The 23,515-nt window shown below is 53.8% G+C and overlaps 1 protein-coding gene across 3 annotated transcripts; it reads left to right on the top strand.

Annotated features, from left to right (window-relative positions):
- Window positions 1-33: 33 nt before the first annotated feature.
- FAM131C (family with sequence similarity 131 member C) lies at window positions 34-23,454 on the top strand. 3 transcript variants are annotated; one of them, XM_073317002.1, is made up of 7 exons: window positions 34-177; window positions 11,696-11,814; window positions 15,225-15,260; window positions 16,283-16,376; window positions 21,382-21,564; window positions 22,166-22,276; window positions 22,798-23,454. In XM_073317002.1, the coding sequence occupies exons 1-7, from the start codon at window positions 153-155 to the stop codon at window positions 23,148-23,150; spliced, it is 921 nt and encodes a 306-aa protein (XP_073173103.1). In that variant the 5' UTR covers window positions 34-152; the 3' UTR covers window positions 23,151-23,454. The 3 variants fall into 3 exon arrangements, with proteins under 3 accessions (XP_073173103.1, XP_073173104.1, XP_073173102.1); XM_073317003.1 differs by lacking the exon at window positions 21,382-21,564; XM_073317001.1 differs by lacking the exons at window positions 34-177; window positions 11,696-11,814 and having other exon boundaries at window positions 14,702-15,260; window positions 16,283-16,372.
- Window positions 23,455-23,515: the final 61 nt, after the last annotated feature.

Genomic DNA, 23,515 nt, shown 5'->3' with positions numbered 1-23,515 from the left:
AGGAAAAAATTCAACCGGGGGGGTTTTGGGGGGGAGGTGGGTCTTCTGTCCGCACCTTGGGCAGGCTACAGAGCTGGCTTGGGAACAGATGAGCTGGGGAGAGAAGAGATGAGCCTCCAGCTGTCCAAGAGGGGGCTGAAGAGGAGCCCCGCATGATGGGGTCCTGCGTGTCCCAAGGTGAGTGCCATCCACCGCGGAGGGAGGGGTGGGGCAGGGGGGCTGAGCCAGCCAGGGCTGGAAGGAGAGGGGGAGGGGAGAGAGCCGCCGACTCGCACCTGCCATCCAAAGGCAGCTGCTCTCCAGCCCAAGGATTGTTTACTTAGTGTCTGCCTCCCCATGGGGGTCTGCCCATGCCCCGCCTTGCCAGCCAGTCCCTTGGACGTGTGTGTGTTTTTGTGTGGGGGGGTGTTACTGAATGTAACAGAGACTCAGGACAAGGAGGAAGGGAATGGCTTTATTCCCTGCTAGCTGAGGGCTGTTGGCTGGGGGGGCAGACCTGGGGGTGGGGCATTTAGCTTTTGCCTTTACTACAAGGCTCCCCTCGGACACTGGCTAGAGCTTCACTCACGTACTCGGTAAAAATCCCCATGCTCCAGGGCATAAACAGGACACTAACTGAGATGGGTCAGGCAGAAACCTCCCCTAAAGGCAGGTTATTCCATCTGTGTCCACTAGGGGGTTTCTTGCACCTTTGTTTCCAGCCACTGTCTGAATGGAGCCCTGGTCTGACCCGCATCAAACTCCCAATCTCCCCCTCCCAAACCCCAGCCTCCTGGCATCTCGGTCAAGCCCTGCCCTGCACAGCCAGGATGAGACAGAGACTCTGCCACGGCAGCTCCTGGCTTGCTGCATGCAGACAGTCAGGCACTTGTCTTCCAACCCCAGGGCAGTGACAACTTGCCACGTCTCTAGGACAGTCACTCAGGGAGGAGCAGGCAATAAAGGGAGGCATTTGGTGCTAGGTGGGAAGACTGACGGAAGCGAGCATCATCAAGCTAGAGGTCCCAATTGTTTGCACCAGTGTGAGTCCATTGAGATTGGTGGGATTACTCCTGATTTATGCCAGCATACATAGGATTAGAATTGGGCCCAGACTCTCCGATGCATTCCCCAGGGTGATTTCAGATGGTAAAACAGCCCTGAAGCAACCTGGGTATGGGGTTACAACAGGGGAGACAGGGTTCTGGGTTCTAGTCCCACAAACCCTGGCCAGTTCTCAGCTTCCATGTGCAACTTGTGTTGAATTCAGCCCAGAGAGTCATATTTTTCTAAGGAAATATTCCCTTATAACAGAGGCTTTCATCCTAAAAGCTGCATTGCAAAGCAATTTGTAATGATTGTTTCATCCCACGCCAAAATGCAGCCACCTCTGGGGTACAGTGCTCTAATGGTCCAGCAGTGCACATCGCCATGGAGGAGGGGACTATATCCAGCTGCACACTGGGACTAGCCTCCCTGTGCCAATAAGAACCAGTGGTGAAGACCTTGGGTCTTTGAGACTGTATAATGCACAAGGAAAGCCGGTGTCGGCATGTTTTCCCCATGTATTACTGGGCTGCTTTTTAAAGTGAGTCGGGTGTTGGTGAAAGGTTGGAGCCTCTTTGGTGATTGGGACTGGTGGGCAGAGCCCATCAAAGCAACGGAAGGCCCTCAGGCAAGGGAGGGACCCCAGGGCCCAGAAATCAGCTGAATACTGGGCACAACAAATGAACAAACCGGGATGGCGAAACAAGTCACAGGGGCAAAGCAAGGGATCCAGAAGGGGACACGGAGCTGAGGACACTTGCACCCACCATGCCAAGAAGGAGGCCAAGCAGAAAGTGGATGCTGCGCATAGGAACCCTGCCTGGATGGACGAGGGGCTGGAGAAAGGCTCCCACTGGCAGAGACCTCCCCATCCAGCTCCCTCCTCCTGGACTGATGGACGATCACGGGGAGGTTGATGGGGAGGTCTTGGGCCCTTGTGGTATTGGGATGGGAAGGGCTTAGAGGAAGAGGTGTGGGGGGAAAAGCAGCCAGTACAGGTGACAGGCCTGTAGCAATAGGGAATTCTGCTTAGCTACAACACCTGTGCAGCTATGCCCTGCACCCTCCTCTGCCAACACGCCCTTGCCAACCCAGAGGCAGCCACTGGTGAGGGCGGGGCCCACTCAGGGACTTGGCTTCTCTCCTGCAGGCTGCCGGTTGTGCAGGTGATATGTAGGGCGTGGAAATCAGTCTCGTGGGAACACTCATGCCACGCCAGCCTTGAGATAGCGCCAGCTTTTAAGTCATGACTGAGTTGATCTGAATTCAAACTAGAGGTGAAAGGCCTGTTACAAAGTCCAGGAGACACTGGAGCCAAATCAGACCAGGGCCAGATTCTCCAGAGAGCTCCATCAGCCAGATTCTCCACGCCTGTGGAGTTCTTTTGACAACGTGGCCCCGAACGCACAGCTAGGCCGAGACAGGCCCTTGTCACTGCACACATCATCTTACACTGTGAGGGCTGCACATCAAGATCAGCCTAGCCCTGAGAGTGACATGGAAGCCAGCCATGCCTCCCACGGAGCCATTGTCAGTTTCCCTTGAGTCACGTATGTTGGATGAATCCCTCAGGATCTTCACAGCCAAACGGTGCAGGTACAAACAGTCCGCGTGGCCGGGCTTTTGCATGGCTGTATGTCTCAGCGCGTGTCCTCCTTTGCTTTCAAGGCAGCAAGGGGACAGCTCGCTCTTGGCTGCTGGCATGGTCCTATCACACCAGGATTCTTGATAGGGCCTCAGCTCCAGGTGGCCCTGGGTGACAAGGACAAAAGGGTCCACACTCGCACTGAGCCTCCCAGGAGCATCGTGAGGGGAAAACTGTAAATATCTGTGAGTCACTTAAGTGGTGTAAGTTTAAGGGAGGCAATGTGGCCTAGTGGACAGAGTGCTAGACTGCACTTCAGGATACCAGGGTTCTAGTCGTGGTTCTACTGGGTGACCTGGGGCAAGTCATTGCCCCTTATTGTACCTCAGTTTCCCCACCTGTAAAATGGAGGCAATGCTACTGATCTCCTTTGAGATCTACATCTCTGTCATGCTACCAGGGGTAGGACACCCCTAAGAGTCCCAATCTCAGGTCAGACTCACAGAATTCAATGACAATAACCAGCCTGATAAAAATAGTCCACTTTTCCAGTTACAACGGGATTTCAGAAAATGCAAATCCACCCAGATCAACACTGGCCCAAAGAAGAAGGAAAGCCAACCCAATTTTTCTTTTACATAATCCCAAAACACCAACATTTTGCAATTCCTTTTAGTGGGTGGTTGTTACAGACACTTCTAATTTCACACCCACCCACCCACATCAGAGCAGATGGATTAGATCTGGTGCGGTTCAACTCCAGGGGGAGCTGGATGTTTAAATGCTTCCACTCCATTTGGAAAGCTCCAGTTTCTCTTTTAACCAGATCCAGGCACACTTATATAGTTATAGATGTGTGTGTGTGTACACAAAAGCCTTAAGTGCTGCCGAAACCTGCAGAGGAGAGACTGCTTATGGAGAAGCAAAGCCTTTGAAATGCCCCTGGTTTGCACCAGACCCCACGGCACTGTGCATATACACCCCCTATACACTCACTATAAATATCTGTAGAGAAGAGGAATTTTGTTCTCCGAGGGCCGTTAGCGTCAGCCTGTGGCATCCTTCCCTAGATGTGGCCTTGTGAGGCTGGGCAGGAGTGGCACACTGTACTTGTGTCTATGACTCACCACCCAGAACCGTCAGTTACACTTAATAATATTACTGTCTGCAGAGCCTGTTAGGTGGACATGTGCCAGGCAGCTAGGGCTCTGCCCGCTGGGAGTCTGGGGGGAGATTAGTTGCTGGGGAGAAGGATGGGGAAAGGGAGAGCTCTAGCAGGCTCGTTATCACGGGCTGCAAGGTGCAGCTTGCAAAGGAGCCATGGAAAGGGACTGATAATACACACAGCATGGTGTTCTCAGCTGTGCCACAAGGAGCCAGGCTATACAGGGGGCCAGAAGCTGGAAAAGAGATTTGGCATAAAAATTAAGTAAGCTTCATAACACCTACTTCTTAGCTAGCACTTTTCACCAATAGATCTCCAGGCACGGTACACAGGACGGCAGTCTTATTATCCCATTTTACAGATGGGAAAACTGAGGTACAGAGCAGGGGTGAGACTTGCCCAAGGTCACCCAGCAGCAGAATTGGGACTAGACCCCAGATCTCCAAAAGCCCAGTCCTGAGTTTGTGCTCCCAGAATTGAGAAATTCTCCCCTTCCTCTCTGACGTGTTTTCCAGAGTGGGTGACTTTATTGCAAGATACCATCTCCACTGGGGAGATTTCCTGTGTTTGTAGAGCGCCTAGCACAGTGGGGCCCTGCTATGAAAATACAAATAATAAATACTAATAAAAAACCCAATTCAGCTAAGCTGCTTAGAGAGCCATCACATGGACCCCGTTTGAGGTGGTTCAAGGAGTCCTGATCTGTTCAGACTTCACCAGTTTCCAGATGACTGAACCACTTGCAGGACCAAGGTGGTTTTGACCATTTGCATATGGGAGCCATTCACAACCACTTTGCTGCAGTGCATGAGGCGTAGGGCGATCAAGACTCCCGCCCCGTGTGCATTGCCACTCCCACCTGTTCGCTTCAGGGACACAACCACATTTTGCTCTCATTCGCCCTGCAGGAGCCAGCACAGGGGGAGCTGGATTCAATTCTGCCTCCCACTTCATCCACAGAGCTGGCCACTCTATTCCTATCAGCCCCATCTGTGCAAACCCATTCAAGACAAGGGGGCTGCCTGGGTGTAGAATTTGCCAGCTAACCCTTTGCAACTGGCGATGGTTGGGGAGAAGGATGAGAACCCCCAGCGTGACTCTCAGAGCCCGGCAGGAGTTTGCAGGGCCGGCAGCTAGAAAGACCTCATCTCTTTACTCAGAAAGGGGACACATTTGGTCTGGAGTCACCGAGCCCTAGATCCGCAAAGGTATTGAGGTGCCTGAAATTTTCCAAAGTACCTTTGAGGACAAATAAACATGGAGCCTCACAAAACCCTTTATATCAAGGCATGTCTCTGAGCAGAATCACACTTGAAAGCTAATTTCCTGCATCCATTATATTCCTCCCCACTGTCAGGCAGCTGGGAGCATCAGAGTCAAAGCTGTGAAAGGGCTGCACTGTCTGAGGGAGGACAAGGGCTTCCCGCTGAGGAAGCTTCCAGGGTTTCAGCGGGGCAGGCAAGGGCCCAGAGTTGAAAGCAGGTGCCAAGGGGGCAGCTGGGCATGAGAACATGGTTTCTAGGAGGAAGTGCCAATGGCTTCTCAGGAACTGGGGATAAAATACATAAAATCAGCTGTGAAAGGCAAGGCGGCCGCCCACCAGGTTCTCAAAGCGGATGAGATTTTTAAGGTATGAGGTAGGGTGACCAGATAGCAACTGTGAAAAAATGGGACAGGGGGTGAGGGGTAATAGGCACCTATATAAAAAAAAGTCCCAAAAAACGGGACTGTCCCTTTAAAAATGGGACATCTGGTCACCCTATGAGGCAGATGTTGAAATCAGATGGAAAATGCAGCAGGTTGCAGGGCAGGGTTTGCTCTGAACAGTGTCTTACTGACTCTAGGTGGCTTCATGTGTCATTGTAGCTTGGACCACCATGCCCTGGCCAAATCCCAGCACGGAGAGTTGTTCTAAGCCTGCCTAGGTTCCCTATGTAGAAGGGTACACACAGGTTCATATATAGACCGAGGTCCTGTCTAGACTAGGGTCAGGAAGGTGTTAGCTAATGTGTTAACAAGGCAATGTGCCGTCAACGTGTTTTAAACTGGCTGAGTTAAAGCCTACCCCATGTGAGCTAATGCCTTCCAAACCCAAGTCTAGACAAGCCAAGGCCTTCCCTGTTGCATCCATGAGCGCCTGGCCCTCGTGTGCATCATGCACACGGCCAGAGTTGTCAAACATAGGGTACGTCGACCCCATAATCAGAGGTGCGATTGCAGCGTAGGTCGCCATAGCTTTGATCTGCCTAGCACGGCTGAAAATAGCCATGAAGATGTAGCAGCAGGGGCTCTGGGACAGCCTGGTTGGAACTCCGGATACATACTCACATTTCGGGGCCCTGCTGGCTAGATCACAAAGCTAGGGCAGGTATGTCTACACCTACAGGAGGGCCAACCCCAGAGGTTGAAAAATCACGCGTCAGGCTCACCAGAAATCATGGTTTGAAAATCATGAGATTATATAAAAATAATAGATTTGGAGCTCTTTTTATTTGCCTTCTGCTTTTGAGCCTTTAGGGGTCACATTTTGAAGCTTTTTTCGCAGCCATGAGTGCTAGAAACGTACTTTTTCTTTAAGAATGAAGGCTGAAATCATCACAGATCCACCTGACTCCAGGAGCTGGGGCTTTACGGGAAACAATAATTATCATGAGACTCGTGACAAAAATCACTAGAGTTGGCAACGCTGCACCTGCCTGCACTGCTTCGCCTCTCTGCACCCTAAGGGGCTGAGCATGCAGATGCTCACTCCGGCGGTGTCATGTTTACTTCTGTGAGCTAATCCCAACGGATGCAATGGGGGCTGCTCCCATCAGGCAGTCATGGGACGGGGGTGTAGGAGTTTGCGAGGCCTCACAGATCCGAAGTTCATCAGAGCAGGGAGCTTGTCTTCTTGCATTGGCCTGCAGAGCACCAGGCACAGCAAAGGTGAGACAGAGATCATAACAGGGGCAGATGTGGAGAAGGTGCCTTCTGAGCTGGCTGGGGTGGAGTGCGGGTCCGGGAGTAGGGGACACCTTCCCTGAGCAGGTGGATGAGGGTGGAAGAGAACAGGGCCATGGGCTCCCTTTTCCAGGCTCAGCACTGTCAGCCGGGTCCATCAGCAGCTCTGCTAGTTTCCCGGGCTGGATAGCTGCAGCCCCACAACGCTCTCTGAACACGCCACACTCGCTGGGGTAGGAGCACAGGACCATGCTGTGGAGAGTGTACATCCTTAGCCGATCCTCTCCCTAGCAAATCCCTGGGAGCGCACGGCCGGTGGGGACGGAGGCAAAACTGGTTGTGCACTCAGACGTTGATGAGCATTGCTGGGGAAGGACAAGGCAGCACAAAGCCCTGCCCCATGCTAATGCTGAATACAGACTGCTCCCAGGGGCCTTGTGAAGAGAGAAGGGGACGTAGTTGTGGCCTTTTTGCTTCCTGAGGATGATTAAACTCTGTCCCTTTGAAATGTCTGCTCGTCTCTGGTTCTGCTGGAGCGCTCCTTGGAGATCCTGGAGACGGAAGCTGTCAGCGCTCTTCGGTCTTTAATTGCAGCAGAGAAGGTGTCAGAGCTTTAGCAAAGATGCGCTTGTTCCCAAGCGTTTGCCATGCGTTTGACTCAAATGCCTGTTTGCCACAAAGCAAAGCCAACCGGTTTAAAGAGTCTGAACAAAATCACCTCCCTCTCCCTCTGTTAATCAGCTTTTACTCGCATGACACTCCTGAGGCTCGGATCTGACCAGGTCTCCAACCAGACCTAGTGTCGCCCTGGAAACCTAGAGTAGGCAAGACCCGAATTTGGAATGCAAAATAAGCACCAAGCAGGAAAAATCCAAAGCTGTCTTCCAGGCCTTGTGTCCATCCCAGCATTAGAGGGCTCAGGGCCCAATTATATCTCCTAACGCAGGTCACCTTGAAGAGCGCAGGCTCTTGCAATGGCTTTTGCCCATCTCTGTTACACTTCACCTCCCTGCCTGTCTTCCTGAGCTTTTCCTGCTGCTTGCCTGGCTGTGCAATTTATTTTGTGGGCCACAAACACTGCTTTACAGCGAGAGCTGGCGCCTGGCATTTCCCACGAAGGGCTCTCGACTTTAAAATTTGTTCTCCTCTTGGTCCAAACTATTGCAAATGCATTGATGTGCAGGGAATCGTGGTGGGTGCATGGGCTTTCTTGGCCTTTGGGGATGGAATTAGCGATGGCTGGGAGCTGTCTAAGTGGGCTCGGGTAATTCTCCTCTATTTGATTGCCCTGGCGTGTGGCTACATGGGTCGGAGTTGTACCTGATGTATCTGTTGTATGGACCAGGTGTGTCAATTGCTGTCCTAGCTCCCAGAGCTTTAAGGGCAGGTGTTTTCTCATCATCATCAGCCTGCCCACACGATTAGGTGCATCAGGCAAACAGCCCAATTACTCCCATCCTGGGCTCATTTTCCGATCACTTTTATATTTGGGTGCAATAACATTCCTTCAGCCATTATCGTGCTATGCGGGTGCTCTTGTTATACAGACAAAACTGCACAGGATCGTTCTAGGGGACAAGACAAGAGGTCTCGTTTATTATAATAACACAATTGGATTTAAGACCAATAACTCATATCTAATACCTATGTATACACACACACACACACACACACATCAAATGTTCTGCAGCTGCTGGATAGTTACCAGTCCTGAATGTAGCTTGAATTCGTGGCTTGGGTTAGAATCATAGAATCATAGAATCATAGAATATCAGGGTTGGAAGGGACCCCAGAAGGTCATCTAATCCAACCCCCTGCTCAAAGCAGGACCAATTCCCAGTTAAATCATCCCAGCCAGGGCTTTGTCAAGCCTGACCTTAAAAACCTCTAAGGAAGGAGATTCTACCACCTCCCTAGGTAACGCATTCCAGTGTTTCACCACCCTCCTAGTGAAAAAGTTTTTCCTAATATCCAATCTAAACCTCCCCCACTGCAACTTGAGCCCATTACTCCTCGTTCTGTCATCTGCTACCATTGAGAACAGTCTAGAGCCATCCTCTTTGGAACCCCCTTTCAGGTAGTTGAAAGCAGCTATCAAATCCCCCCTCATTCTTCTCTTCTGCAGGCTAAACAATCCCAGCTCCCTCAGCCTCTCCTCATAACTCATGTGTTCCAGTCCCCTAATCATTTTTGTTGCCCTTCGCTGGACTCTCTCCAATTTCTCCACATCCTTCTTGAAGTGTGGGGCCCAAAACTGGACACAGTACTCCAGATGAGGCCTCACCAATGTCGAATAGAGGGGAACGATCACGTCCCTCGATCTGCTCGCTATGCCCCTACTTATACATCCCAAAATTTGTAGCTTTCGTAGCTTTCGTAGCTTTCGTAGGGTTCGTAGCTTGTGGCGGCTAACTGGCCAGGAAAGCCGAGAACAAGGAAGGGCTGGGTTTCTGTTGGGCATGCACCGATGCCCTTCCATGTTGGCAGCAGAATGTTACCCTCCAAAGTCTTCCATCTCATCCATCCTTTTTGTAGGCTTTAGTTTGAATCCAGAGTTTACAGGTCTTGCTGTGTCACGCGGCCTCTGGGTCCGGTGTGACTGATCACCCGTCAATTGCAGACATGACTTTCAGCCTGGGACCTGGCTTTGATGTTTCTTCAATTGTACTTTTGCTCTTTTCTTTTGAGGGTGGACTCTTCTTGCTTTGTCAGGCCTGCTGTCTGCATCTTCAGCCTTTGGTGTTTACACTTTATTTCATCAGGACAGCCTGGGGCTGGAGGTTGATTCCATCATCCATACATACCTCATTCCCACATCTAAACTACACTAATCAGATTACAGCCGGGTTTTGCAAAAATGAAGTGAGCATTTTAAAATGGAGTTTGGGACAAGTTAAAATGGAGTTTGGATTACACCATGGACAAGGGTAAGGAACGGCAAACAGGGAGCAGAGTTACAATGTTGAAGCAGTGCAAGTTTCAGCTATTTCCGCAGCAATTGGATTGAAAGTGAAACTCAATTAGCCAGTTATTGGGGTACCTGGTTTTATGAATGAATGTAGTTTCATTCATCATACTTTACTTATGAAGTTATATTAATAAAGTGAACAATTAAAAACAATTTCATTGATCAGTTCTACACTCTAGGTTGGCCTCTCTGTCTCCTGCCCTGGGGTTGCCAAAGAAACACCTGTTTAGGGAGCCATTATTGGGCATTTGTAAAAATGTTCCAAATCCATCCATCCTTTCTTCTGTAGCACGAGTGATGTAGGTAGTTGTGCCTGGTCTAGGCTCTCTTCATTGCTGATTCTATCACCTGCACACAACGCTGTTCAGTTTGCACTAGAGGGACTTCTTATATTTCCAGGACTTTGCTCCCTATAGGACACGTAGGACGTTGGTTCTAAGGATCTTGTGTTTGGCATTTTTGCTAATTGCATTGAACTTCCACCTGTGCTGAGTTTTTCACATCCGGCACTTGCTTGATCTATTCCAGACTTTCCATCAAACATGCAATCATCAGGAACGATGCTGCCCAGTTAAGTAAATGTATTAACGGTTTTCAAGCCTAATTAATACAATAAGCTTGTCAATTCTAATCATTATTGATTAGCTGTACTAAGGCAGTGCCAAGAGGGCCCAGCCCTGTGGTGCGAGGTGCTGTACAAACACAGAATAAGTCAAAATACAAACCGCCTGGTCAGCTCTTGAGGGAAGGGCTGGGATTACTGAAGGGCACTGTGGCAGGAGGGAGGGAGGTGGCCATTCCTGCCAAGGCACACTCCTGGCAGGCTGTGCCTCAGTTTTCCCGTCTGTAAAGTGGGGATAACAGTACTGACAAGGGGCTTGTGAGGCCGAAGCATTAATGTTTGTGGAGCACCGTGTGGCTGTCAGCTGGCAGGGGCAAGAGAGGAACACAGGGAATAGAAAGATACAGTATTAAGTGGCATAGAAGCCACTGCAAGAGATTTGGGATGTCCATATTTTGATCCATAACTTAGGCATGTGTAACAGGCTCTCTTCTCCCCCCTCGGGACCACCCAAAGAGGCTGGTTGCTTCCAAGTTTATAAGCACCTGTGTGTTATTTGTTGGATTTCCCCCACCAGTCCAGCAACATGCCATGGGAAGTAAACAGTCCCCTTTGCCCGCTATCCAGAGATCTCAGGATCCTGTCTCCCACAGCCTCTGCTAGTCACCCCCCTTGCACTTCCTTCCTTGCCTTTACCTGTTGTCAGTTAGCAGGTTGATTGTTCTCTTTAGCTCATCAGCCTCCTACCTAATTAAACCATTGAGCACCCATCCCCCCAGTTAAATCCAGCCCAGGGGGATCTAGCTAGTGCCCCAGCGAGCAGAACCCTGGGTCTGCTCTCAGACCCTAGCACTCTGTCACACCTAGTGGGAAATTTTCCATGTACGCTGTTTTTGATGGAAAATTAGGTCTTCAACTAAACAAAATTTTTCACAAAAAGTGTCTGCTTTCCCTGGAAAATGGTGACATTTTGTCAAAAAGCTGAACACCTGAAAACCAAAATATTTCTATTTGGAAATGCTGCTCCAGTGCCCTATGGGAGCTGGGTATTTCACATCCCCATTCACCTCTGTGGGCCAAGTTCCCCATCAAACTACATATCCCATGGGGCACCAGAACCATGGGCGTCCATGATGCACTGTGGTGGCACAGCATGCGAGGCCACGGTGCATCATGGGAGATGTAGTCTGGCTGAAGAGCCTGTCCTATAGAGGAGAATGGGGACATGAGGCAGCTGAACTACAACTCCCATGAGGCACCGCAGCACCATTTCCAAATGGAAAGATTTGGGGTTCAATTTTGGGCCAAAAAGTTGAAATTTTCCATCTCCCCCATCCCCAGTTTTCCAAGCATCTCTTTAAAAACTGCCCTGTAAATAGACACCGAAGGAGGGTTACCAGGCCCAGCACGTCTCTGTCACCCATCTCTTGTCTCCTTCGGTTGCAGAATTCTTCACAAGTGCTCAGAAGGAATATTCTATCGCCAGCCACCTACAGTGCCCTCCTTCCACTCACCGTGACAGTCAGCAAGTGCCCGCAGCTGCCCTGGAGAAGGACAACAGCAAGGTAACCAAAGAGTCAGACCCCCAGGACAATCATCACAAGTGCTACAGGAATATGCAACATATGTGTTGTGACCCCTTCCAGCAGCTTGGCCTCAATGAGAAGAACAGGGTACTACCGCTGCTAGCTAGTGGAGTCACTTTACTAGCTCCAAAGAGCTACACTGTGCTGCTGAAGGACCTGGGTTCGAACCCTGCTGATGATCTGTGAGGGTGGCTGTTATAGCTGACTTCTAGTTGCTGTTTGGCAAACAAACCTTGAGGCTTGTGATGCTTTGGTAGGATGACCAGATGTCCCAATTTTATAGGGACTTGTCCCGATATTTGGGGCTTTTTCTTATATAGACACCTATTACCCCCCACCCCAATCCCAATTTTTCACACTTGCTATCTGGTCACCGAGGGTGTGTGTGTGTGTGGGGGGGGGGGCGGTTAAACATTTCCCTGCAGCCCAGAAGGTCACTCTGAGGATTCTGCTGGCACGTAGTGTGGATGACTCAGGGATGGGTTACAGGCGGGGGAGCCGCTTACCCGTTCATGAGGGAATGAAAGCTATTATAGACTACGGGCTGTTCAGTGGCCCGTGTAACAGCAGCTTGGTGACTCAGACAAAGGCCAAGTGGCCAGGGATCCGTATTTCCTGTGCTTATTGGCAGCCTCTCCGTGAGGCCAAGCACCGACCAGGCCATGTTATTATTATTATAACATCCAGGATCCCCAGTCAGGACCCAGGACCCCATTGTGTGAGGCGCTTTACAAACGCGGGACAGAATGACAGGCCCTGTCTTAAGGAGCTGACAAGCTAAGCCATGGAGCCTTCCCCCCAGGTCAGCACCCACAGCACTACCTTACCCTGTGTGCGTGGCAGGGGAGGCTGCTGCTACCTGGCCAGCCCAGTTCTGGGTTCAGGGCGCTCCATCCATTCACCAAGTGTGAAAGGGTGTTAGAGAGGTAGTGCTGTCTAGCAGCTAGGGCCCCTGCCTAGGAATCAGGACACTTGGGTTCTATTCCTCGCTCTAGCACTAACCTGCTGTGTGACCCTGGGCAAGTCACTTCCCTGCTCTGTGCCTCAGTTTCCCCATCTGTTAATGACCCTGACCTGCATTCGCGGTGACAAGCGCCATATCAGAGCTGGGTGTTGTTACTACTGCTCGACACAGTCTCTCTGTGCCAGGGACGAATGTGCTGCAGGGTAAACAGTGTGGAAAGAACACTGGGGGAGAAGTGGTATAAAGCTTTCACTGGCCGCTGTTTAGGGCACTGTGCAGGTTGTTCCAAACAGCCCCCAATCTAACCTCCACACCAAGCAACCTCCACTTCTGTTTATATGTTTTAGGAATAAGCAAAAATTGTGCCTCAGTTTCCCATGAGTAAAACAGAGACAATGACGCTGAGCTGCTTTAGAAAGAGCTGGGGGTCCAGCTGTCCCGCTCTGAGGGAAAGAACAAGCCAGTTTCATGCAGAATGCTGTCTATGAAACACACCAGAGTTTTAAGCTGTGATACCCCGGAACTTACACAGATGGCCCCTGCCAGCAGCCCCCACCCACAGTACCCGAAAACCTCCCATTAGTTCTTCCCACAGCCCAAAGCCCACCATCCTTTGTGGCCGAAGTTGCAAAGCATTGTGGGATACTTGTTTATTTTTAAGGCCGTGAATCAAAAGCGAGTGAGAACTGTTGTAGTAGAAAGGGGGCATTCCAGGCCCATCTCGCCAGTGGTGTGCAGGGCACCCAGATCCTGTGGTGATGGGTGCAGTATAAGACCAGATGGATTAGACAGACATTACCCCTGAAATTTGCCATTGTCCAGGTCTGAATACTGCCCATCCTACACCTCCAACCAGTGTAATTTCCTGAGGGGAAATTCCACTTTTATGGTGGGGGAAAAAATAAAAATCTTGTAATTAAAAACCTATCCCCAAATTCAGATCTTCTCCCTTATATGCCTGTAATAAAAATAATCCCTACTGCTTTCCATCAGCCAATCTCAAATTGGTTTACAAAGGAGGTCAGTATCATTATCCCCATTTTACAGATGGGGAAACTGAGGCACGTGGTGGTGAAGTTACATGCCCAAGGTCACCCAGCTGACCAGTGGCAAAACCAGAAACAGAGCCTGGGTCTCAGAGCATGGCCATACTTTGAGCTGGGGCTTGGATGGATGTGTACTTAGGGCAGGTAGCCTCTCCCACCACTCATGAGGGTGGGTCGGTCCGAGCTAGCCTGGGTATGTCTCCTCCAGTTGGAACGCACATCTCCTGCTCGAAGTGTAGGCATACCTCACTCCTGTGCCCTGCTCACTAGGCTGTACTGCTGTTCCCCCCTCCCCGCCCACTCGCTTAGAGAATTGTGTAGCTTTGTGTCTTTCAGACAAGCTGTCTGAATAAAGAATTATCCATTTCTCATCACAGTCCTGGCCAGACCGTTGAAATGCGATTCTATCTAGGTGCTTATATGTGGAGTATCTCACAAACAGTCAGGAGTTTACCTTCCCGGCACCCCTGGAAGCGAGGAAAATGATTGCCATCGTTTTATAGTTGGCAGAAAGACTCCAAGAGATTAAGTAATTTGCCCAGGGTTAAGCAGCAGAGCTGGGGAACTGAATCCACAGCATCCCAGTGAGTGTTTTAGCTACAAGCCCATCCTTCCCACACTGAAGACACTGCTGACTGAGGCCTGTCAAGCTCATCCCAGCAGTGACCCGGCACAGCAGCAGCAATCGCTCCCACGACTTTCACTGAATGAACCTGATTTCAGTTTTAAAAGGCAGAGATTTGGCTATTGCCCACCCCCCCAAGCCCTGACACCCGTTGGGCCGTTTCCCCGGACAGGTTAATTCGGCTGTTCATGGGGTTCAGAGACACTCAAACCATCCCTGAGCCCCAGGGGAGAGGAGAGTGTGGGGGGAGACCCTGCTGGCTGATCTGGGCGGGCGGCTGCACTCCTGGTCCAGCGTTTAGCCAGAGGATGCACAGGGGAGGGGAAGGGGTCATGAGCAGAGAAGAGAGCGAGGACGCATAGAACTGACACTGCTTGGGCTCCCCAAGGTCTCACCCCAGAGCCCCACAGAGAGGGAAGGGCAGCTGTTTAATAATAATTTTATCACAGTAGCACTTGCAAACCCGGGTTAAGGAGGAAAACAAGACAAAAGCAGTGACTTGCTGGAGTGGAGAACAAGGGAATGGGGACAGGAGGGGAATGAATAAAACAAGCCAGGATGAAGAAGGACAGAAGGAGCCACTGTGTTAGGTGCTGTACAGAGAAGACCGTCCCCTCCCCAGAGAGCTGCATTGGGCTACAGGAATCTCGGTTTCCCCTCCAGCCTGTGACAAATCTGCAACAAAAGGGGGGCTGTGGCTGGGGAGCCCTGGGTTTGGCACCGGTTTTAATTCATTTCCTCCCCTGTATTTTAGGAAAACCAGATGGATTTCTGCTGGGACCCTCTGCAGGTCAGTGTGGGTTGGGTGGCCCTGAGGGTATTTTCTGCTTCTACAGTCTGGGAACCCTCGGCTGAGCTCCTGGGAGAATGCAGGGCAGGGGGTGGCTGAAGTGGTGCCCCCTAGTGGATGCATGTGGTGGCTGCCATGCCAGAAGCTGTGCTTTTTGGGGGAGGTTGTCCAGGTTGGAAGTCCCTGGAAAACTGTGGCAAGTGGAGGGGGTAGGTTCAAGGTGATCACATCACCTGGCCTTTGCTCAGCTAAAGCGGGGATGCGGAGGCTCTGGTGGGCCAAAAGGCCGGCACAGGGTCCTTACAGTGAATGGGACCAGTGGGCTTTCATGGGATAGTAAGGTCCTGCAGACCCTTGCCGTCCCAGGACTCCGTGCCAGCGGGTGTAGAACCAGCCCTGTTGACGGGACACAGCTGGGAGGTTCCTGGCGGACACTGAGCATGCCCCCCCCCAAAAAAACCCACCGCCCACATCTCTGAGTTTTGGAGGAATGGCTCAGCAACAAAGATAAGTCTACTCACTGGCCTGCAGGCTGGGAACTTGCTGCTTTATTTAACTGCAACACACCAGCGCATGAGGAGGAGGAGCGGGGGGGGGGAACTAAGCCAGACTAAATCAGAAAGTAAGGGAGGTATGGAGCGTGGCTCCATCCCATAGTACTCTGTGTAACCCAGTTCACCCCATAATGACCATGATTAACTACAAAAAGAAAAGGAGGACTTGTGGCTTTTTGCGGATACAGACTAACACGGCTGCTACTCTGAAACCTGTGATTAACTACAGTTGCCCCTGGAGTTACAAGCACGTGGACTTCTGCAACCACGTTTGCAGCAGCAGAGGGCACTAGACATGGTCACACAAGCCCCCCTCACGAGTCCACAGCAGAATGCCACCCATCTCGTATCATGAGTCCTGAGTGCCCATGGCCTGCATGGGTCCCCTCTCTTAGAGATGGGGCTGGCTGAGGGTACCCGCTGACCCAGCCTGTCTTGCCAGCCTTTGCGTTTCTCCTCCCTCTGCAGAAATGTTTCAAGACATCCAGTGGGATCCTCTCCAATTCCAAATCCGGCTCCAGCGGCTACAACATCACAGCCCTGGCGACCTCCTCTCTGGTGGGTAGGTAAAGACCATCCCTCCCTCCCACCAGGCTCCGTCACCCCTGAGCCCCAGGTTGGCATGACGGGCGTAGCACAGCCTCCCAGAGGAGCGCTGGTGCAAACATGCAGGACGGGGCAGCCAGGCCAGCCTTCCAGCCGAGATCCAGCAGGGCTTCTCTGCCCCCCGTGTTGTCGGCAGGGGTGAATCCCGGTCTCAGAGGAGCTTTCTGACAGAGCAGTCATGGTGATTCAGGTTTGCCTGAAGGGGTCTCCTCATTCTTCATTCAAATGGAGCAGCCAGTAGCCAAGCTGGTCTGCTAGAGCTAGGGCCTGATCCCAGAAGGGGCCTGATCCCACCCCCACTGAGGGGATGTCCAGGGCCCAGGCACCCATCATCCCGCCGGATCGGGCCTCGGGCTAGACAAGAGCCATGCCTTGGCTCCGGGGAACAGAAAGGGGATTCTTTAGCAAGGCTGCTGGATACACACAGCCCCTGCAAGCCTCTCTGACTCCCAGACTGGCTAGCACAGACCACCCCGCCTTGTGTTACCGCATGGAGAGCCGCTACGTCCTGACCTCGAAGGCTGACGAGACTAAAGCGTCCTTAGTTCTGTAGGGGTAGGGCCACTGCTCGGTCTGGGTAGAGCCATCCAAATCCTCTGGTCCATGCCATCACACCTTTCAGATCTCAGATCTGCCCATGGCTCTTGCAAGAAGCTAGCGCTGCCCATAACAACAAGCAGCCTCCTCCCCAGGCCAGAGACCAGCCGGACCCCACAGGCCAGGCTGAGCGGCTCTGATTGCCTCTGCACTGGAGAGGGAAGGGAGTTTATCTGCTTTCAGCAGCAGCCGTGACCGTTGCGACCGTCCCTCCCCCCGGCGTAATTAATTGTGTGTAGTGGAGATTAATAAGGCGTTTGTTTCCATGGAAACCGCCAGCTGGCTGGCCCTGCTGGCCTGATTCTCTTTTCTCCACAAGGCCGACAGTGCTGGAATCATCCCCCAGGCTGCCTGCCCAGGCCCAGCTCCCAGAGCCACCGAGGAGAAAGGGACAGGACGATTCTGCTCGGAGCACGGCATGGGGTGGGAGAGGGGGCAGACATGGCTCCGGTCCATCCCCTCGGAGCATCACGGGTATCTGTTTGTTTGCCTCCAAAACCCTCCCAGCCCAGTCCAGGCTCCCATCCAGCGCGGCTGGTGCCCCTCAGTCCCAACCCGCCTCCACACCCTACTCAACAGCTACATGGAGCCATTCGGGGAGCTGGTAGGGCAGCCCGGACACAATACCCGAGTCTCTCCGTGCCCAGCCAAGGGCAGCACCTGGATGGCAAGCGGTGGGTAAAGCTGGCCCAAGTGGCTGAGGGGATGTGGTGGAAAGGGGGATCTAGCGTCTTCTCTATCATCCCCCTCTACTGGGGACACCTGGCCTCAGGTGATTGCACAGCTGCCCCTGGATGTTGTCAGACCCCAGATGACCAGGGTGGCAAAATAATGCCCTTCCCCGTCTACAGCTGGCCAGGAGATTATGCCCCATCCCACCAGACACAGACTTGGCCACATTGACCCCTACATTCCCGACCTCTAGGCCTGAGCGCTGCAGTTCATTGTATCTAGGAATGGAGCCACATGCCCCGACAAAGCCCCAGATGATACAAAATACAGCAGCCCGTCTCCCTCCTGAACACAGAGTCTGGTTCAAGGTCTCCAGAGCCCTCCATGGGACTGGCCCTGGCTCCCTGGCAGTCGCCTCTCCTGCCATGGCCTCCCGCTGCGACTATGTTCTACTGTCATCAATTAGCACAACAGACAGAACCTGCTCAGGAGATGACCCAGAGCAGACAGATTTGGGGGAACACTGCTCACAGCTGGGGCAATGCCGGGGGCAGCACTGTGACCAGGGTTCAGGTCTTCAGGACCCAGAGCACCTGGAAATCCCATGAGACCACGGGGAGCTTCCTATTGGCTTAGCAAGGGGGAGAAACCACAGTGAATTTTATGATAAACAGAAATTGTGATTTTTAGCAAAGTAGCAGGAGCTAATGATCAAGGGGGACTGGCTAGCATGGGAGAGATGCTTAGCCTCTTCCTCTATCCACTTAGGGCTGGGCCAGCTGGTCTCCTAAACAAGCACATCACACTACAGAGAAAGCAGCTGCAGGCTTTTATTATCTGCTTCCCCAATTCAGGTGGGGCAAGGGCCATCCAGAGGTGTGGCCAATGCTCTAGCCACTGCCCTTTCCTCGGATTTATAAAAGTGGCTTCTTTCTCAGCCATGACTGCATATGATGGGCAGCTCTTCCTGTTTCCCCTGCTGCAAGAGCTCCTGGCAGAGTCCGAGAAGCCTGGAAAACCAGTTCAACAGCCCCCTAGTCCGAGCCCTGTGAGCCCGAGTCAGCTGGCACAGGCCAGCCCTAAGCGTTTAATTGCAATGTAGATATTCCCTCAGGGGCTTCAGTTGGCTTTGGAATCACCCCTGGGTGAGCTGTCCAAAATTTTATCACCAGTAAACTGGGATCCAGCCCAAGTCATTCAGAGCAGTGACTATCTGAAGACTGGCCCATATGGAATGATGAGTTTGAGGAGTCTCAGTTCAGTTCCTAGTGAACTGGTGACTATCACCAGAGCTGGTACTCAGCAAAAAAGCCATCGAATGAATGAGCCCTGGAGACTGACTATCCCTCTAGCCCCAGAGGCAGATGCTCTGCTTGTGCTGTACCTGAGCTGGGGTCAATGGTAAATAGCCTAACCAGCTCCTTGCACCAGTGCTAACTTCACCCTGGAGAAATTCTTCGTAGTGCAAGGTGGCATCTTCGGGCCCGTGTCTACGCTGCAGTTAAACACCCGCGGCTGGCCTCCCTCCTCACGAGGGCCCGAGCTGAATGTCTACCCTGCAGTCTGATAGCCCCGCCACGCAAGCCCCACGAGCCTGAGTCAGCTGACTGGAGCCAGCCGCGGGGGTCTAGTGCCTCTTGAATGCCATGATTTGCTGTGCTCTGTTGAGGGTCCCGGTTAGATACCACGTCAGTGCACCCTCAGAGCGCTGCAGTGCTTGCCCTGCGAAGTGCCACGTAACTCCCAGCTCAACGAGACATGCAAAACTGCAGCTGCCTCGGGGAAATAGCTCCAAGCCCCAGCCACGCAAAAACCGCTGCGAGAAGGGCTGCCGCAGCCCTGCAGGGGCGCTTTCGCTGGGAGAAAAACATTACCCCACATTGCCCAAGCAGGGGCACTTCACCATCCAGAAAGGGAGCCTGAGTCTCAGGTTACAAGGCAGGGGCGATGGTGCACTTCAGTTCCAGCCTGCTATCCCAGTCCATGGCATCCTGCAAGTAGCTCTGCCAGCGCCCCTCAATCCTGACCTGCAGCCCCCGCTATTCCATCTCGGGTCCCACCCAGACCTCTGCCAGCGCCCCTCAATCCTGACCTGCACCACTCCGCTACTCCATCTCGGGTCCCACCCAGACCTCTGCCAGCGCCCCTCAATCCTGACCTGCAGCCCCCCGCTACTCCATCTCGGGTCCCACCCAGAGATCTGCCAGAGCCCCTCAATCCTGACCTGCAGCCCCCCGCTACTCCATCTCGGGTCCCACCCAGACGTCTGCCAGCGCCCCTCAATCCTGACCTTCACCCCTCCGCTACTCCATCTCGGGTCCCACCCAGACCTCTGCCAGCGCCCCTCAATCCTGACCTGCACCCCTCCGCTACTCCATCTCGGGTCCCACCCAGACCTCTGCCAGCGCCCCTCAATCCTGACCTGCAGCCCCCCGCTATTCCATCTCGGGTCCCACCCAGACCTCTGCCAGCGCCCCTCAATCCTGACCTGCAGCCCCCCGCTACTCCATCTCGGGTCCCACCCAGACCTCTGCCAGCGCCCCTCAATCCTGACCTGCACCCCTCCGCTACTCCGTCTCGGGTCCCACCCAGACCTCTGCCAGCGCCCCTCAATCCTGACCTGCAGCCCCCCACTACTCCGTCTCGGGTCCCACCCAGACCTCTGCCAGCGCCCCTCAATCCTGACCTGCAGCCCCCCGCTACTCCATCTCGGGTCCCACCCAGAGATCTGCCAGCGCCCCTCAATCCTGACCTGCACCCCTCGGCTACTCCATCTCGGGTCCCACCCAGACCTCTGCCAGTGCCCCTCAATCCTGACCTGCACCACTCCGCTACTCCATCTCGGGTCCCACCCAGACCTCTGCCAGCGCCCCTCAATCCTGACCTGCAGCCCCCCGCTACTCCATCTCGGGTCCCACCCAGAGATCTGCCAGAGCCCCTCAATCCTGACCTGCAGCCCCCCGCTACTCCATCTCGGGTCCCACCCAGACGTCTGCCAGCGCCCCTCAATCCTGACCTTCACCCCTCCGCTACTCCATCTCGGGTCCCACCCAGACCTCTGCCAGCGCCCCTCAATCCTGACCTGCACCCCTCCGCTACTCCATCTCGGGTCCCACCCAGACCTCTGCCAGCGCCCCTCAATCCTGACCTGCAGCCCCCCGCTACTCCATCTCGGGTCCCACCCAGAGATCTGCCAGAGCCCCTCAATCCTGACCTGCAGCCCCCCGCTACTCCATCTCGGGTCCCACCCAGACCTCTGCCAGCGCCCCTCAATCCTGACCTGCAGCCCCTCGCTACTCCATCTCGAGTCCCACCCAGACCTCTGCCAGCGCCCCTCAATCCTGACCTGCAGCCCCTCGCTACTCCATCTCGGGTCCCACCCACAGCTCTGCCAAGTCCCCTCAATCCCAAACCAAGCAACATCTTATAAATATTCCTCTAGATTCCTTACCAGTTCCTTAGGGAAGCCCCCTGCAGATATCCAAGCCAGCTGCTGTAGTGTCCCCTTAGGAGAGGATTGTGGTGAGTGGGGCTGGCTGGCTGGGGGCTGGCTACCACAGTGCAGATGCCCACCCAGCATGGACATGATCAGTCATGCAGGATGTTCCTTCAGCACCAAGTCGTGACGCGTTGATCCCACTGGTCTGAATCCCGCCCACTTCAGTCCAGCTCCTCCCCTGTCTCTGCTTTAGGGTTAGTCCAGACCATAAAGGACCACATCACCAAGCCCACTGCCATGGCTCATGGCCGGGTGGCCCACCTCATTGAGTGGAAAGGCTGGAGCGCCCCCCAGGTGGGCTGCGAGCCGTGGCTGATGGAGGAAGAGCACTATTCCTACCTCACGGACGAGCTGAGGGAGGCACGCTTTGCAGCAGGTGGGTGGGCAGGGGGGAGCCACTAGGCCAATGACGCTGCAGGGGATAATCTGTGCGGGGGGGGGGGCAGTCAATGCACCAGCACCGACTCCGCTTGTACAGCGGCGCCCCCTAAAGGGCAGTGACAGAGCACTGCAAATGGCTGGGCACTGGGGCATCCCTTGGGGCGAATGGCCCGTGCCTTTGCCGTGTCCCTCAGCTGTCAGCCGAATGGCAACCCATGCAGAGGACTCCTGGGCCTGACCTGGCTAGAGGTCCCTCAGCCTCACTGCCAGCCAGAGGATCCCAGCACTTTCCATACCGGGATCCCCATATCACGCCTCCCCCTGGGAGCAGGGTGCTGGTCCTGGCTGGAGACAGGGCACTGGACTGGATGGAGCGTGGCTGGATCCCCTCTGGGACCTCCTACATCCCGGCAATAGAATTGCGCTGGTTTGCCAGGGGACAAGCCAGACTCCTCCTGCAAACACTGTTCTTCAACCAGATTCGCTCTGATTTCAGTGATGCCAGATTTACCTTGGTGTAGCCAGGTTCAGGACACGGCCCAGTATCAATCCCCTCCCCTTGTAACCTGTCTTTGGTTTCCCACGGTCCTGCCCAGGGGTCGCTGAACAATTTGCCATCACCGAAGCCACCCTGAGTGCCTGGTCCTCACTAGACGATGAGGAAATGAATTACGGGGGCAGCTCCCAGGAGATCGTACAGCTTCAAGGTACCTTCCCCCTTCTCTCTGCCATGAGCAGCCCTGCAGGGCTCCTGGTGCTCCCCAGCCCTCCCTGCATGTAACAGATTCAGGAGGGTCGCTCGGGGCCATCCTTGCTGGTGACCTGCATCAGTCAGGTGTGGATCCCTGGCTCCATGTCTGTCATCTTGCTCCAAGGGGGATGTTTGGGCAGCTGGGGCCATGGAGCACAGAGACAGCCTGGCCACCTCCCCCTCCCCTGCACTAGGCCAATGCTGCATCCCTGGGGGATCCCCTTCCACAAGCCCAGAGTGACACCCAGAGCGGAGGGCAGGACTGGGGCCCTGGATGGACCGAGGACCCAGCAACTCCAGCTGGAGCTGCGGGTGATCAGTGCCTCAAGGAATCAGGTGTCTCAAGCTGGGCACCCAGGATTGGTGGCCACTCCCGAAAGTGTTGACCTTGCCCGTTCTCCAGGCCCTGCCAGCTGACAGTAGCCTGCCCTGCTGAGTCCCCACAAACACTCTTCCCCTCCCCGGCTTTGCTTTCAGACCTGGAGAGCATCTACCTGCAGGAGAAGCTGCTGCTGAGTCCCCAGGTGATAAGTAGCCCCAACCTGGAAGGCAGCCTGCCCGCCTGCTCCTCCTCCACACACACCTCCCCAATACCCTGGGTGCACTCCGGAGTGGACAGGAGGAACTCTATCCACCCCTTCCCCGGGGCTCTCCCCTGCGGCTCTCCCCAGACCGGGAGCTCCCAGGCAGACAGCTCGGAGAAGGAGCAGGCCTGCGTGGGGAGAAGGCAGGAGGGCATGACCAGCGCCTGCCAGAAGCGGCTCAGCAACTCCCTGCACGATGTGGACAGCAGCTCCCTCTCGGAGGAGGACGAAGTGTTTTATAACTAGATCTCCCACCCCTCCTCGGGACAGGAAGTGGGGATGGGGTTGCCCTGAGGATGGAGCGAGGGGTCCTGTCCAGAGGGCTAGTTCCAGCTCCCTGGATGCTGCTGGGAGCAGTGATTAGAAGCTGCTATTGGTTTGACACACTATGGCAAAGCACCACCAAGAGCATCCCTCCTAACAGTGGCCGCTGGGGCTACCTGGGGGGCTGGGACTGCCAGGCCATAGGCAGCCCTAGCCCTTTAGAGGCGGCATTTGCTGGACTGTCGCCGTTTGCACCAAGTTTGGGGATTAGATCGATTTTCCTTCGGCCAAGGCTACTGATCTGCGTTGAGTAGAATCGCTGTAAGACCCAGACATGTTCCGTCCCC

The sequence above is a fragment of the Lepidochelys kempii genome, chromosome 18 (genome assembly GCF_965140265.1).
Source record: "Lepidochelys kempii isolate rLepKem1 chromosome 18, rLepKem1.hap2, whole genome shotgun sequence".
In the NCBI taxonomy this organism is placed as follows: Eukaryota; Metazoa; Chordata; order Testudines; family Cheloniidae; genus Lepidochelys; species Lepidochelys kempii.
The sequence above is the reverse complement of the archived record's forward strand: the minus strand, read 5'-3'. Positions and strand labels throughout refer to the sequence as shown.

Bases quoted from the DNA above. Each gene is read 5' to 3' on its own strand.
- FAM131C (XM_073317001.1), top strand. From the start codon at position 15,029: ATGAAGAAGGACAGAAGGAGCCACTGTGTTAGGTGCTGTACAGAGAAG. The intron at 16,373-21,381 runs GTGGGTAGGTAA...TCTCTGCTTTAG, and splicing joins CCCTGGCGACCTCCTCTCTG to GGTTAGTCCAGACCATAAAG. The intron at 21,565-22,165 runs GTGGGTGGGCAG...GGTCCTGCCCAG, and splicing joins GGAGGCACGCTTTGCAGCAG to GGGTCGCTGAACAATTTGCC.